The sequence below is a fragment of the Lactuca sativa genome, chromosome 5 (assembly GCF_002870075.4).
Source record: "Lactuca sativa cultivar Salinas chromosome 5, Lsat_Salinas_v11, whole genome shotgun sequence".
Lineage (NCBI taxonomy): Eukaryota > Viridiplantae > Streptophyta > Magnoliopsida > Asterales > Asteraceae > Lactuca > Lactuca sativa.
The window spans coordinates 303,945,317-303,962,744 of NC_056627.2; the positions used below are offsets into that span (position 1 = coordinate 303,945,317).

General features: G+C 34.5%; 1 protein-coding gene across 1 annotated transcript; it reads right to left on the minus strand.

Annotated features, from left to right (window-relative positions):
* Window positions 1-6,616: 6,616 nt before the first annotated feature.
* LOC128134268 (DNA-directed RNA polymerase subunit beta'-like) lies at window positions 6,617-7,826 on the minus strand. Its single transcript, XM_052771822.1, has one exon. The coding sequence runs from the start codon at window positions 7,809-7,811 to the stop codon at window positions 7,212-7,214; it is 600 nt and encodes a 199-aa protein (XP_052627782.1). The 5' UTR covers window positions 7,812-7,826; the 3' UTR covers window positions 6,617-7,211.
* Between the last annotated feature and the right edge of the window lie 9,602 nt (window positions 7,827-17,428).

A 17,428-nucleotide genomic window follows, 5' to 3' on the forward strand; every position in this document is an offset into this window, starting at 1 on the left:
AAACCACGAATTCACTAGGCCCTAGGCTTACCCATTAGAATCTTTAAATGCACGCAATCCAGGAAATTACGTAGCAAGTGGCAGCGGGAATGGAAAGGATAAGGTTCAGACTTGAAGAAGGCGACAAGTTTTGAGGAAGACGTGGCGCACCAAGTGTTTAATTAAATTTCTAATTGCTTCCGCTATTATTATTAATAATTACTTTAGTATTTGAATCTTGATTTTTGGAAGTTTTGGGACTATGTTAAGTTATATTTATATTTGAAATTTGGGGTGTTACATATTATCATAAATAAGACATGTCAAAGATAAACAACTTTGTGACATAGATCCTCAAGATAGCTCTTGGGCTTTAAACATAGCAAAAAAAAAGACAAAAAGATTTAGGAGAAAAGCTACCACCTAGAATCTCAATAGATTCTCATCATATAGGTGATATATCCAAATCCCTAGAACCTACTCCAAGTGATATACTCAAAAGCATAAGAAGTGTAACATCCCAAATTTCGAGTCCAAAAATTTCTTTTAAAACATTACTAATTCATAATGTTAAGTCATTCAAACATACAAAAAGGGTTTATATGACAAATTATAGTTTAATTTCCAAAACACTTGCTTAATTATCAGAGTAAACATCCCAGGCTAACTTGTCATGGTGTGTGCACTACAACCCTCCCGAGCTCCTCTTCTGAAAACTAAATACCTGAAACCAAAACTGAAAACCGTAAGCATGAAGCTTAGTGAGTTTCCCTAACCTACCACATACCACACATATCTACTGATCCATACATGACATACATAACATTGTGCACATAACCACATACTAGGCTCCAGTCCGCTGCATTGGGTCTCGCCCGCTATCAGACCCCGTCCATTACCAGGCCCCGCCTGGCTTCGAGCCCCGCTTGGCGTACAGATCTGTTTTCCTTAGGCCCCGCCTGTCTCCGGGCCCCACCCGCTAACATATACTAACATACAATCATATCACAACACATAACTAACATACTCTACTGGATTACTGTACTAAGGCCTCGCCTATCTTGGGCCTTGCCCCTGTCCTACTACTGAAGAATCATGGAACCCCGTCCACGCCCCTACTGACAGTGAGATACAGGCCCAGCCCACACTCACTCTTTTCCTCACTTGGGCCTCGCCCCTGCTCTACTAATAATGAGGTATGGAACACCGTCCACACTCTGCTATTGGTGAGATACAGGACCTCGCCCACACTCACCTCCCTACCAGGCACATACATGTATCACACAGACAACAAGTATAACTATCATACAAACCATTCCTTGGGCACTCGCCCGCTAACATTGGACCTTAGTCCCTAATGTCATACTAGAATATTATGCCTAGGGCTAACTCGCGGGTCTTCCTACTCATAACTACATGGGCCGACATTGTGGCGGTAGACCCATTCACACAAAGGGAAACTCACCTGCACTGCTGAACGTTGCTGATAACCCTTTGGCCGTTGTCCGACAACTTTCTCAACCGCTGCTCCACTAGCTCCTCGAGCTACTATTATCAATATAACACTTAGTTCCAAACTGAACTCTAGAAGTCAAACTAAGTCAACTCTGGTCAAAGTCAAAGTCCTGGTCAAAGTCAACCTTCCAGTTGACTCGACTCACTGAGTCAACTCATAGACTCGCCGAGTCCCTAAGCTCAGAAACTCACCAAATACGACTCAACTCGCCGAGTCACCCAAAGACTCGTTGAGTTCAACAATCTCTGAGTACCATCCTGTCCAACTCGTTGAGTCACCACTCAACTCACTGATCTGCGTCTTAACCAGAAAAGGTTGAGATTTTGCGGCCAAACTCGCCGAGTCCAAGGCAATCTTCAACAAACTCGCTGAGTCGTTCTTCCAACTCGCCGAGTCCACGCTCATATTTATAAAACTCGCCGAGTACACCCCTGTGACTCGCCGAGTCTCTTTAGATCTCAATCCATACAGTGGCTTTTCGAGCCATGTAGGGGCTCCAATCCATAGACCCACTCTTCAACAGTCTATCCCCCACGTAAAGTTGCAAACTTTACGTGAAACTAAGGAGCTAAAGGCCAAAAACACTTTAGGGCTAGGGTTTAAGACAAAGAGGATTCACCAATAACTTATTGACATAAACTTTATGACCTTCTGGACCATCCCAAGTCTAGATGTCACAACTAGAAATTTTGTGTCTTGTAATCACAACACTCAAGTAAAATATTGAATCAAAAACTTAAGAGCATGTAAGATACTTACTTCATGGCAACAAAATTTCAATCAAGTACACCATACAAGCATTTCAAATAGTCAACAAGTAATTGGAAACCCTAGAAGTTCTTGTGTAGGTCCATTTTGGACTAGGACTTCCTTATTGGGCCCAAGGGGCCAATAAGCTTCCAACTTGGCTATCTTGGGCTTAGAACCTTAAATGGGCTCTAATTGGACCCACTTTCATTTATTTCCAACATTTTGGGCCATATTGGGCCTAGAATGAAATAAATCAATTATATGAACTACTATGGACCATAATTAACCTAATCTAGCCTAATAAAGCATAAAAATCACACTTATATTTTATAAGGCCAACAATCATTCAACCTAACTCTAATATGGGCTTAGTGGCAAAAAGCCCAAAAATCCTTTCTCTCCTCTCTTTATTCTCGGCCCAAGACAAGCCCAAAAGAAAAGGAAGAGTTGACTTATTTCATGACACCTCATTTTTGTCCTTAGGTTTTCCATGCAACACACATATCTCCATGCAACAATCTTGTCAAGCTTCTCACTCCTTCCCTCCCTTCTTGTTTCGGCCGAGAGCACACACACACACACCTCACAAAAACACTCTCTAAATTACTCAAGAATCACCCACTCTCTCCATCCAAGATCTTGAAAATTTGGCTAGAAGCTTAAGGATCTTCATAAAGTGATTCATCATCTAAGGTAAGTTAATGGCTAACTTATGATCTAACTCCCTTCACTTTGTAAAAATCTCTTCTAAATTCATTCAATCTTGTGATCTTGCACCTTAGAAGCTCCTAAACTCGAGATCTTCAAGGAAAGGTTGCTAGGGCCGAAAATCACCTCATTTCTTTCCATCTCTTCTCCAAAACCGAAACCACACCCAAAGGTGAGCTTCATACCCCCTATTTTTCAGTTTTTATAAGTTTTTTTGGGGGAGAATACAAGCAAATGTGTAGATCTATGAGTGTATGTATGCTTTGTGTGATTTCTATGTTTATTTACATGTTCTTATGTGATTATGGTGTTGGATCTAGTCAAAAAGGAACTCAAAACCGAGATATACATTATGTTGAATGAAATAAGTATAAATCATATTATTTCATATAAATCAACTCTAGAAAAATAACCAAGTTGGTTAATATGAACTCCTTTGGGCTAAAATCCCATTTTTGGACTTTAAATGTTAAAAATATAAAGTTAAAGGGCCCAAAATGTCAAAATACAAATTCTGATGGTTGAGATGAGTTAAAAGAGTTTCAAAAATGTATTTTCTGGAAAATTACTCTTTTGAAGGACTAAAATGGAAATTTTTAAACCTAATGGGCCAAAAATGCACTTTTCGGCCCAACAAGGCCCAAATTGCGAGACTTTCAAACTAGAGGGGCTGAATCTGTATTTTTCTGTAAAACAGAGGACTACTAGTGCTCCAAGTCCATTTCAAGGGTTAAAAATACTTTTCATATTCAAAAGGGACTAAAGATGCAAAAAATTTCTATTTTGGGCCAAAAATGTAAAAATTGCGAAAATTGAGGTTTCAGCCGAGAAAACTTCATCTTGAGGGACTAAAACTGTTTTTCAAATAAACTTGAGCTGAAAAATACCCTTTCAATAAGTTTTGATACTAAAGTGTCAAGAAAAATGGTTTAAGGACTAAAACGGAAGTTCTTTTATACAAAGGGCCAAAATTGAAAATTTATCCAAAAGAAAGGGGCTGCAAAAGAAAAATTCTAGTGATTTTAAACAATAAATCTATTAGGATGGAATACTAGTACCACGACTATCGACGAAATATAATACACCTTCAACACCCAAAATCGTTATCAAACGAACTGATTCGGTCTCGAATCAATAACGAATCCGAACTTAATAACACGACGCTACTTAAATACACACGCAGAAATTTCGGGAAGTCAATACACACTTGGGAATACACCAGACGTCGATACACCATCTTTGGGCCCGAAAGTTTCAAATCGTGCTTGTTGGGCCTAGCTAGCCCAATGACATGATCTTTAGGCCCGAAGGAAACTCGCTTACATGTAGTTGGGTCTTATATGAGCTAATTCCGTGTAAAAGGACTTTCAACGGCTTTTGTGCTGTTGGGCCCCAAGGGTCCTTTGGTACTGCTAGCGAAGTCGAGAATTCACCAATGCGAGTCGGGCTAAGGGCCCTTTGCATTCACGATAGCCTTGAACGACTTATGGAAATATCGAGGGCTTCGTACCCTCTTTTCCTCCTCGGTTGTGGGGCTATGAGAAGTCGGGTGGTTGGATTAAGTGAACAGTACGAACGACGCCTAAGGGATCGATTGTATAGTTGTAAACTAGTCATTTTCATTAATGTGTGTTTATAACAATTCACAATCCATAATTAATCCAATGTCACCGGGACTCATCAAATACACACGTCGCAACAAAATAACAAAATATAAGATGCTTAATTCAAAGTATTAGGAAAACATCGGGTTTTCCTAGGGTTTTTCAATTCATACACCTACGAGATGCATACCAAGTTTAACAAATTCCTTTTTTTACATTTATAGAAACAAACAAGCATACTTACGGATCTTCACACTTTTTATACTATGCTCTTTTCAGAAAATATCGAATTTTCTGGTGGTTTTCAAAACAATACAAAACATTATATTTCAAACATTACTTATGAACTCACCAACATTTCATATGTTGATGTTTTTCAAAATACTTGTATTCTCAGGTAACAGGTAAATCGAAAGGGAAAAATGTACTCAGTAATGTCTTGCTGTTTGTTTAATTAGTATCGAACAATTTACTTTTGGGCATGTAATGTTATGGATCAATGTACTGAATGTAAACGCTACCAGTTGTAATACTTCAATACTTGGTGATGTATGATGTTATGTTTCATGTATATTCATTGTGATGGTATTCAATTGAGTCACAATAGCCCTCGGACGTTTCCGCCGTCTGGTTCGGGGGTGTGACAAGATCTGAGGTAGCAACCTCAGATCTAGGCCTCTAACTTGACATGGATCTCAATCATGCCCAAAATGCCCCAAATCTCAAACATAAGATAGATCTAATTGCAATAAAGCCAAAGCAACAGCTTATTACCTCCAAAATATGCTCCAACTAAAGTAGATCCCGGATCTATACCACTCCCTTGCAGCAAGCCTCTTGATCTTCAAGCCCTTTTCCACCAAAATCACTTATCTAGGCTCCAAATTGCTTCCAAGGACTCTCACTCACGATTTAGGGTTTCTTGATCTCAAAAGGGGAGTAAAGAGGCTGGGGAAAGGGTGTAATGTTCTTTAAATAGGGCACAACCCCTAGAATTAGGGTTTTTCTTGTCCAGACCAGACTCGCCGAGTCCACTAGCCAACTCGCCGAGTCGGTCACTTACTCAATACCCCGGATCCCGCTCTGACTCGTCGAGTTCCTCCCTGGACTCGACGAGTTGACTCATGACTTAGAGCTTTTCCTTTCTTTTCTTGGTCTTTCAGATTCTGGGTGTTATAAGAAGTGTCTTCTAGAGTTGATAATTTAAATCTAACGATCACCCAACTAAGCGAAAATAATAAATGAGTAAGATAGACCTTCCTCATATTTACAAAAAGGGTTAATCATTGAGACTTAAAAATCTTGATGATCCTACTCAGAAAAAAAAATATGCTTTTTCTTATTCAGGAAAAGTAGGCATTCAAACCCTAGCTAACCTTTGTAACAATATAAATCAGATTGTCGCAAGATGTTGGTTAAATACGCTCAAAATAAATCATTATTTTGTAATTCAAAAAGATATTTCTAGAGATATATCAAAAAATAATAAACCTTTCAATCAATTTAAGAAAGATTTAATTGCCCTTCAAAAAGGAGGAGAAATTGATAACAATTCGTTTGAAAAAAAATTACTCAGTTAGAAAAAATGAAAAACATAATAGAACATAACTCAAAACTACTAGAAACTTTTAATAAAATTCCTAAAAAATTCGATGATCTACTAAAAGAAGTTGCCCATAACTCATCGAATTTTTTAGAAATTTTATTAAAAGTTTAGAGTAGTTTTGAGTTATGTTCTATTATGTTGTTCACTTTTTCTATTGTTATCAATTTCTCCTCCATTTTGAAGGGCAAGACTTAAATCTTCCTTAAATTTATTGAAATGTTTATTATTTTTTGATATATCTTTTTGAATTCCAAAATAATGATTTATTTTGAGTGTATTTAACCAGCATCTTGCGAAAATCTGATTTATATTGTCCTAGTTAACTTGGAGAGACTCGAATTCCCGTTGGTAGCATAGAATTACAACAGCCCTGCCAAAACCCCTGTATGGCTTCTTCTATTTCTCGATAAAGGGAAATATGACCAAGAGTGGTTCGAATATATATATAAAGAATTTCTTTTTTTATACTTCGTACTATTAGATAGTGTCCATAAATCTCATAATAGGTCCCCACAGATTCATAGTGAATTTCGATGGGAACTTCTCTTGCAGCAATAACGCGTTGATCTAGTCGCCACCGCAGCCACAAAGGACTACCTAAATTGATTCGTTTTTTCCGATAAGCTCCAATTGCATCATAGGGATTACAAAAAAAGGGTTCTTTTTTTTTGTATACTTATAGTTATTATCTTCATTTTGATAGTTTCTACGATTACATGGATTATACCTATTTACACAAATACCCCGACGATTTCCACTCGTTAAGACATAGAGTCCACTAAGCATATCTTGAGTTGGTGCCGAAATCGGATCCCCAATAGTTGGAGACAAAAGATTCATATGAGAAAACATAAGTAAACGCGCCTCTGCTTGAGCCTCCAAAGATAAAGGCACATGAACAGCCATTTGATCCCCGTCAAAGTCTGCATTGAAGCCCTTACAAACTAATGGATGTAAACAAATAGCGCGCCCTTCCACTAAAACGGTGAGGAATGCCTGTATGCCTAATCTATGCAGAGTAGGCGCTCTATTCAGCAATACAGGATGGTCATCCACAATTTCCTAAAGTATTTCCCATACAATCGGTTTTTTTTTTCCGAATTTGACTCTTAGCAACTCCTATGTTCGAAGCAAGATGTTTTCTAATTAGGTCACGAATTACAAATGCCTGGAAAAGTTCTATTGCTATTTCGCGAGGCAATCCACATCGATGTAATGAAAGTGAAGGGCCCACGACAATCACGGACCGCCCTGAATAATCGACTCGTTTACCAAGCAGAGTCTCGCGAACTCTTCCTTCTTTGCCTTCAATTACATCTGAAAGCGACTTGTAAACTCTATTATGATCATCCCTCATTGGTTGTCCGCAGATTCCATTATCAAGAAGTGCATCCACGGCTTCTTGTAGCAATTTTTCCTGAGATATTATTACTTCTTCTGGCGTAGCTATACTTGTTGTTAATAGATCTTTAAGAGTATTATTCCGATAGATAATTCTTCTATAGATTTCATTAATATCCGAGGTCACTATTTTATCCTCATCTATATGATAGATTGGTCTCAACTCAGGAGGAAGAACTGGTAATAGACGCAAAACCATCCATTTTGGTTCTATATTTTTTCGAATAAAATGCTTAGCCAATTCCATGCGTCTAAGCAAAAAATCTTTTCTTCTTCCAACTTTTCGATCTTCCCATTCGTTTCCCTGTGGGTTCCTCTTCCTCCAATTCTTTCCATTCTACCAATGAATAGTCTATAATAATTCGTAAATCTAGATTGGCTAATTGTTGTCTGATAGAACCTCTACAAATGTTAGCTAGGGTTTGAACACCTATTTTTCCTGAAGAAGAAAAAGCATATTCTTTTTTCTGAGTAGGATCATCAAGATTTTTAAGTCTCAATGCTTTACCCTTTTTGTAAATATGAGGAAGGTCTATCATACTCATTTATTACTTCGCTTAGTTGGCTAATCGTTTGATTCAAATTATCAACTCTAGAAAACCTACTTCGTATGCTTTTGAGTATATATCTTGGAGTAGGTTCCAAAGATTTGGATATTTCACCTATATGAAGAGAATCTATTGAGATTCTAGGCGGTAGCTTTTCTCCTAAAGCTTTTTTGTTTCTTGCTATGTCTAAAGCCCAAGAGCTATCTTGAGGATCTATGTCACAAAATTATTTATCTTTGATATGTCCTATTTCTGAGAATACATCTTCAAGTTCTATGTATTCTTCTTTTTTATAGTCTATTATATGATGATTATTTGTTAATGCATATCCTATGAAGTAGGTTATTGTGAAGGGTTTATCTCCTGGATTCATGAGATCACTTCTTTCAAAGTGATGAATAAAAGATAAAACCTTATTTAATTTTGTTGATTTCAGATCTAAGGCAAATTTAGGATAAACTGAAAACATGAATTTTTGGTAAGCTAGATTTCCTCAGACTACACCATGAATACAATCTTGTCGATGTTTGATTCTTGTCGTAAATCAAGTCCATTTTTATTGGAGAATTAATTCATTCTTGAAATTGAGATTTGATTAGAATTTTTACTGCTCCGATGTGGACCATTCTAATTTTAGATCTTATTTATGTGGAAATATCTTTTAGGTTACAGTTTATCTGTTCTTTGGTTAATAGTGGTAAATAAACAGATCATGTAGTATCTTTTATGTAGACAGACATTTCTTTTGTACTAACGAAGTAAAATATTTCATTTTTCTTTTTAACGTATTCAAAATATTAAATTTTGAGGGAACGTTTCTGAATATATTTTCTTTCTTTATTTTAAGATCTGTTTTCTACCTTTATTTTTTAAGGATAAATCCATAACATGGCTCTATATGCAAGGCGCTTAATCCCAAATGAATCAAAAATGATTAAAGAAATGAAGATAAACAATGTCCCCTCACGAGATATTCTATCGGCGCTGAAGAGACAAAATTCCAAAAATGTTTCTATAGTAAAAACATGTTATAATGAGTGTTACAAACTTTGAATATATGAGTGTGGAGACCGAATTCAAATGCATGTTGTCTTCGGATTTTTGCATTCAAAAGGATATATATTTAACCATCGTGCAAATGATACAACCAATTCCTTGGAAGATCTGTTCTTTTTTCACCCAATGTCATTGGAGATATGGCGTGCATTTCCATAGGTTATGATGATGGATGCCACCTACAAGACTAACAAGTACAAATATTTTATTCTTAATTGTTTTGTATTTATTAATAGGAGTAACATGCCTTTTATGTTTTGTTATACTAATTATTTTTTTTATTAATAGGTATAACATGCCTTTTTTTGGAGATTGTTGGTTTTACTTCAACAAACATGACATTTTTCATTGGTTTTGGGTTCATGGATAAAGAAAAAGATCCAATTACATTTGGGTTTTAAATTGTCTTAAGTCCATAATCGACGGATATGATAGCTCATGTGTGATCGTTACTGACAAAGAGATAGCATTGATGAATGCATGTGAAAAGGTATTCCCATCGGCCATTCAGATACTTTGTAAATTGCACATATCTCAAAGTATATTTACTAATTGTAGAGGATGTTGATGATGAATGAAATTCTTTTTTAAAAGATTGGGATACTTTAATTAACTCATTAACATTGGCAACATATTTAAGAAATTATGCAAAACTTGAATCAAAAGCGACATATCATCTAGGTATTAAACAAGTTCTCGATTATCTCAATCAAGTATGGTTGGATAAATACAAAGAAAATTTTGTGTCCGCTTGGACTAAACAAGTTTTAAACATTCACAACGACACTAATAACAGAGTTGAGAGACAACATGCGAAGTTGAAAAAATTCTTGCAGACACACCATGCTAACTTAGATAAATTTTTAAACCGAATAGTAAAGGTAGGCGCATCACAACACACAAAGATAAAATACATTTTAGAAACAAACCAAACTAAGTTAATGTGTCGATACAACATACCTCATTTTAATGGTTTGTGTGGAAATGTTTCACACCATGCATTGGAAAAATCAGACAAGAGTTGGAACGACCTGACGCACATCAAATAACTAAGGACGATTGTTGTTGCCAATTGCGCCATAGTTGTGGGTTACCTTTTACCCACGAAATTGCAATATACTCACATGCGAACCTAGCGATACCATTATCATCTATTGATAAATTTTGGCGTAATATTGATTTAATCAACGTCAACATTACTGATGATGCTAATTTTGGTTTCGAAGAGGGCATGGAATTTTTAAATGAGTGGAAATGTAGTTATGCCATAAAATTGTGGGACATATTTTCACCATCAACAACTATAGTTGTTGATTCAGGTACTATTTTCTTTAATATAGTAATTTGTATAAAAATATGCTAACAATTTACTTGTTTATTCAGATGTTCAGAAAAATACTTGTGGATGACCACGATTGAGCAAAAAAAAAGTCCAAAAAGGTAGAACACAACACCCCACCCATACCAAGATCAACCATTTAGCACGTACTCGTTTTGAGAACCTCCAATGTCCAATTCATACTTTAACCAAGATCAACCATTTAGCACGTACTCGTTTCAAGAACCTTCAATGTTCAAATCATACTTTAACCAAGATCAATCATTTTATACTTCAAACCCACCTATGAATGAAATTCCACATCAATTTCATCCATACGTCTGGAACATTACAGATGTCGAAGGAGATGGAAATTGTGGATTTCAGTCTACAACAGTTGCACTTGGTTTTAGTGAACATGATTGGCTTCAAATTAGGTACGATCTATACAACGAGTTATTATCACACTATCAAGAGTACGTTATGACTTATGATTTATGGTGATGCTGGTTTTTTAAATCGCATAAGTCACTCGTTGAATTACTCTGGATTGGGCTTTGCAGTATTGGAGTATTGGTTGGTTATGCCAGACACTGCTATACTCATTGCTAACAGATATGGTGTTATCGTTGTTTATCTAAGCAAGCAAGGTTCTTCAACATGGTTCCTACATTAATATGGCCCACAAAACATACCAAATCCTGCATATGTTGTTATCACCCACGTTCACCCTAACCATTATGTAATGTTTGATTTACGGGGAGCATATCCAATGTCTGATGTTTTTTCCAGGCTTCTCCGTACATATAGATCAGAATATTTGGTTACATGGGAAACATTGTAGAGTGTTCGACTAAATGCTTTCAATCCGCATAACACACCACACAATTGTAATATCGAACCAATTAATATATGTGATAAATAAAGACAAACTATGTTTTTATTCCATTTTATATAGTCATTTGAATTTTATAATGTCGTCTGAATTTATAATGTCGTCCAAATTTAAAATGTCATTCGAATTTTAAAATATTGTCTGAATTTTATATGGTTATCGAAATTTATAATAATAATAATAATAATAATAATAATAATAATAATAATAATAGTAATAATAATAAGATTAAAATATAAAACAAAGAAGAATTAAAAACAACAAAAAACAAAATAGGGAAAAAACAAAAAAAACCAAAAACAAAAACAAAAGAAAAAACAACAAAAGACAAAAAAAACACATAGCGGGTGGAATTGGAAAATAAGGGAGGTACTTATAGCATTACCCTTTTTTCCACAGTTTCTATTAGGGCAATTTCTATACGTACCCCCACCCAATGTTGTATACCCCTTACATGTGAGTGTAATAGTGTTTGTGCACCCCCTGATGTGACACTATATGTGAGTGAAGGAGGGGTACTTATAGCACAACCCTTTACTAGCCTCTTGAAGATTTGTTAAATTAATTAAAGGGAAAAAAATTAAAATGTTAAGATATTTTTCAATTTGTATACATTAAGTCACTGGATTTTTTTTTGTCAATATTTACCCCTTCAATTTGTATATATTGTACACATTCAATCACTATTAACAGTTGATTCAATATTTCTCATGTGACTACCTACATGGACAATCATTAAAAAGAGTCATATGTGGTATAACACGAACAAAACCCCCAAAATTGACCAAAACTATTCCAACCCTAGCCAAAGCCGGAGAAGAAAATACGATGGGTTCATCTAGCTCATCGCAAATAAGGAGGATCTTTGTGATTTTCGTCTCCCATATTGAGTATGCAAGTCCAAGACTAAAGATAATGTAACATCCTAAAATTCAAGATTGGTTTTTTAAATTAATGAAGTGAATAAAGGAAAGATGATTTGTATAGTTAAAGCATCAAGGGATAATTATAACATTAGTTGATATAATGCTTAGAAGGTTAAAAGTGAAAATAATGACATTTTAAAAGTTCGAGGACCAAAAGTGTCAAACTGGCAAAGTAAGTTGACCAAAGGGCTGACTCAATTAATGGAATGGAATAATAAAGTTTTATAATGGATGGACGAGGACTTATTGTGTCAAAACTTAAGTTGAAATGACAAATATTAAGGTTTGGTGAATTTTGGCAAAAACAAGTAAACCTGAGGGACCAAATGTGAGCAAGTGGGAAATAAGATGAACACTCCTTTCATTTCTCTTCCAGTTACGTATTGAGCATGCTAGAGATCTTCAAATGGTGATTTTCTTTTCCTTTCCATCTAAGGTTCGATCCAAGTGAAGAATGAAACAATCAAACAACGGAGAGAAGGAATGAAGGCTTAAAAGGTAAAATATTCTCATCATTTAGCTTAGAATTCGGATTTGTGGAGTGGTTCTAACCCCAATGTCGATTTTAGCTTGTTAGGATTGTTAGGGTTTGTTTTTCTAACCTCCCTGATTTGTTTTGATGATCCCAATCTCAATCCAATCGTCCCATTGATGGATTTGAGTATTTGCGGTGAAAACCCTCATGAACCCTAGAAATCTACAATTGGAATACTAAAACACATCAATGATGGTAGAATCGTGTATAAGTTAGGATTGAAATGCATTTGAGGACAATATGACGAAACCAATGGACTCCTTTCTAGTTGAGCAATTGATGAGTAAAAGAAATTCATAATCATGAATGGATACTATCATAATTATTATAATTCAAAACATAAGGTGTTTCTTGATTCCTAGATGGATAAATGGAGTTATTGGCCATAAGGGCATTTTGGGAAATGTATTAATAATTACATGATGATTGGAATATTAGAAGTGAATGGCATTCATGAACATGGATTGACACTCTTGAGATGATATTGGAACACAAACCTTTCATAACATCTGATCTTTGACCTCCTTCAAACAAGTCATTGGTTGTGAGTTTCTGTCCATTGTTGTGATTGCATGAGTTCTTGTACAGAGTTAGTAAAAATATAAAAAATGTGGGCAAAATAGTCATTTTACATGGGCGGCATGAAGCCCAAAGACCAAATCCAAAAAGGATAAAAAGTGCAAGAAAAACAATCCGAAAACAAGTGTTATAAAATTTGTGTAATTTACGAGTCTTATAAGGTTTTATTAATATAAATTTCTAATTGCAAAGAAGATACTACTAAAAAGAGATATGAACAGAGAGAGCAGGTAAGTCACATGTTTGTGCCCCCTAAATTTTAGCATCATCTCCTGAATACTAAATTAAAATTGCATTGCTCCTGGGGTACAATGAAAAAAAAAAAAAAAACTAAAATCAACAATCATGGAATCGACAATTATCAACAACTGAATCTGAGTGAGTAAACATACATGCACTTTGTGCCACAATCACAACTGTAGGAAAAATGAGATGGACTTAATATTTATAATCTAAAGGTTAATAATATTGTTTTTAATTGTAGAATAGTGAAAGTTCATTACACTTATATATATTTCATCAAACGATTAAACAACATAAAAAATCTCCTTTGTTGTCGCGGAAAACAAGAAGAAAAAGTCAGCAACAGAGTTGAACTTCCACATCACTGGAAAAAATATTAAAAAGATGAAAGGAATTCAAAGCAAGTAAAATCGATACACATACAAGAGAAATATACTACTAAATAGTGTACAACAGACAAATAGTTGGAAAAAAAAACAGTGTACATACTACACACCTCATGAGAAGTAAAAATCATTTGCTTCAAAGTTCATTGTTGTGACTGAGTTCTTGTTAAAAATATAAAAATGTGGGCAAAATAGTCATTTTACATGGATTTAATGGCTACCTTTAGGCAGCATGAAGCGTTAAAAAAAAACAAGTGGTTATATAATAGGGACAAAATTTGTAATTTAGTAGTATAAGGCTATTGATATAAATTTCTAAGTACAAAAATGATAAAAGTTGATAGGATGGTAGTAAATTGAATAGAGTGGGTGAATAAGAAACAACAAACTATCTCAATTGCAATTTAACACCATGTAACTGTAGAAAAAAACCAGCTCCATTGTGAAAGTTAATAACTTCAAACATAGAATTAGTAAAAGTATAAAAATGGTGCCAATTATGCTTCAAAGTTCACCAATTAGTAAAAAAACCAGCTCCACAAACTTAATTAAACATGCTATATAAGGATACAAAAAAGGAAAGACGCCATAGTATTATAGAAATCATTAATTAATAGAGGAGAAGAGAAGTCACCTATTTGTGCCCCTTAAATTCTAGCATTATGTCCTCCTGAATATTTAAGAAAAATTGCATTGCTCTTGACTCTTGAGGTACACTGGATAAATCTGAAATCACCAACTATGAGGCACATAAACTAACAATGCTGACTGATGTATGATAAATGATCAAAAAGAAGAGGAATGAGCAAACAACCTAAACCACACCACATTAATTAAGGTTGTATAACAAGAAACAAAAACTGGAATTCAAGATCATATTAATGCATAAAACAAAGAGAGGAAAAGAAATTCATTATCAGTATTATCAATGATCAAAAGGAAGAGGACTGTAAGTAGAAACACAATAATGTTCAGTTCAAGCAAATAGCTAAATGCTTTCATGAATTGAACTTGTGTATTGTAGCATCTTACCTTCGATTATAAGTTCATAACATTGTATTTTCAATTAAAGGATTGATATTTTTCTTATTTAGTAGGGCATTATACTTTGAAAAATATGCCTTATTATAATTAATAACAGTAAAAATTGTTTTGTATTTGTAAGATATTGCTATAACTGGGTAAGTATTTCAAAGTGCCATGTTGTAATAGGAAGAATGATGCTATAATAAACAAATCAATGAAAGTACATTGTCATTTATTGCATTTATCATAAGATAAACATGTGTTTCCTTCATCTTCAGTGAAGGAAAAAAGAAGTGTTTCTCTCAACATGCTTTGGAGGATAGGATAGGAATCCCTGATTTTGAACTTTCTGCACAAATGAAACCAATCATTTTGATCATTGAGCATTACTGAATTAATAATCACAAAGAAACATATAAATGAACCTTGCATTTTTGCTATATACATAATAACATGTGCTCCCCAGTGTGTTGCTCCTATCAAATTATTTTTCATGAGAAGCTTACAAATAACCTATTAGAGAAAAAAAAAAAAGTTAAAACAAAAAGACAGATTCTTGAAATTCAACATACCAATCAGGCAATGGGCTAAAAGCATGACTTTCAGGAGTGATTAAAGCACCTCCTTATACACACTTTGAGTAAACCCACAAATCATCATTCACATAAACACCATTATATTCATATTTCATATAATCAAGTAACCTACAGTTCCTGATCCATAGACTATAAGCACACATACACACAAACAGAGTAAAATGAACAATATTAACAATCTGTAGTCGATTCCTCTGAGATTATACAGTGCACTGATTTAGATGGTTCTTAAAAATTTAGAGTACAAGTCTTAAGTTAGGTTAAAAGAAGAGGGAAATTGCTAATTCCACAACCAGAGAAAAAGTATGGCTCAAATGGTTCATGGAGCTATGAATATGAATAAAACATTTGGTGCCACCATATCAACAACAGAAAAAAGATGAGATGATCTTAAGATTCATAATCAATTAAGCTTTTATAAATTTATTCTCAGTTATATAGAATGGTAAAAGTTCATTACATATACTAACATAGGATAGTAAAGCCATTCAAATAAGCCCTCTCTCTCTCTCTCTTGACATGAGACACAAACAAACTAATTTAAAAGAAAATCAAGGATAAACATGTGTGAAACAAATGGGACAAAGGTTAATAATGAAATAAATAATTAAAATAAGACCCCAGGCATCTAAAGACGATGGAAAGATACCCTTACTGTTTGAATAAAACTGACTTACTAAGACTTATGACCAAGATACCCTTACTATATATTATTAAACTTACTACATCAGGATAATTCACAAAGCTTTCCTTCTCCTGTAGAAAAACAATGTAACTATCTTAGGATCTGTACAAAAGGTATATATAATTAAAATATAGAATCATGAAAGTTCACAACATTACTACATTTTGGCTGCTTCGCCATAAAACTGACTTACAGAATCATTACACTGCAATAAAAGAGAGAAATCATCTCACCAAAATGGAAGAGAACTCTCATGCTTGTGCTCCACAACTTTCAACCACAAACCCAAAAAAGCAAAACACATAAGAGTAAATATACATGCATTAAGTGCAAAATGATAAACTCATACGATGATCCAAAATTAAAAGTTTCAATAACATAATGGTGAAACTGCACTAGTCTGTTATAAACAGATCGGATGCCTAAAGATAGGTGGAAAAAAAAAAGACAAAAAGCTCAATTGCAAGAGTTGACAAGAAGATAACCAAACCTGTGCATGAGGCAATATGTTTAGATTTACAATTAAAAGGTTGATAATATGATATAGATATGAAGCACAGAATGGTGAAAGTTGATTAGAATGATTTAAATATGCAGGATGCATGCAAGAGTTGACAAGAGTGGAATCTGAGTAAACATGCATGGACTTTGGGGCCTCTGTGGCAACTGCAGAAAAAAGATGAAAGTTTAAGAATCTATAAATGCTCAATTGGAAAATGAAGAAAGTTCATAACATTGCTATAAATAGATATAATGACTAGGAGTACCAAAAAAATCCTGCATGTAAAAAAAACCATGAGTTTACCAGAACTCAAAAAGGAAAAAACATTTAACTGAAAACTAGTAAAAACTAAGAGGGAAAAAAAAGTGAACTTAAGTTCAAATCAGTAGTTAATAATTTAGATTCCATTACACTGCTATAAACAGATAGGAAGCATTGGAATACAAGTTTTGTCTAGAGAAACCCAAAAAGAAAATTATAATAAATTACAAGTAATTAGCACTTTGGTGAATATCATCAATCAACTAACGAAAATGTGTGATAGTTGAAAAATAACTAATCTGACAAGA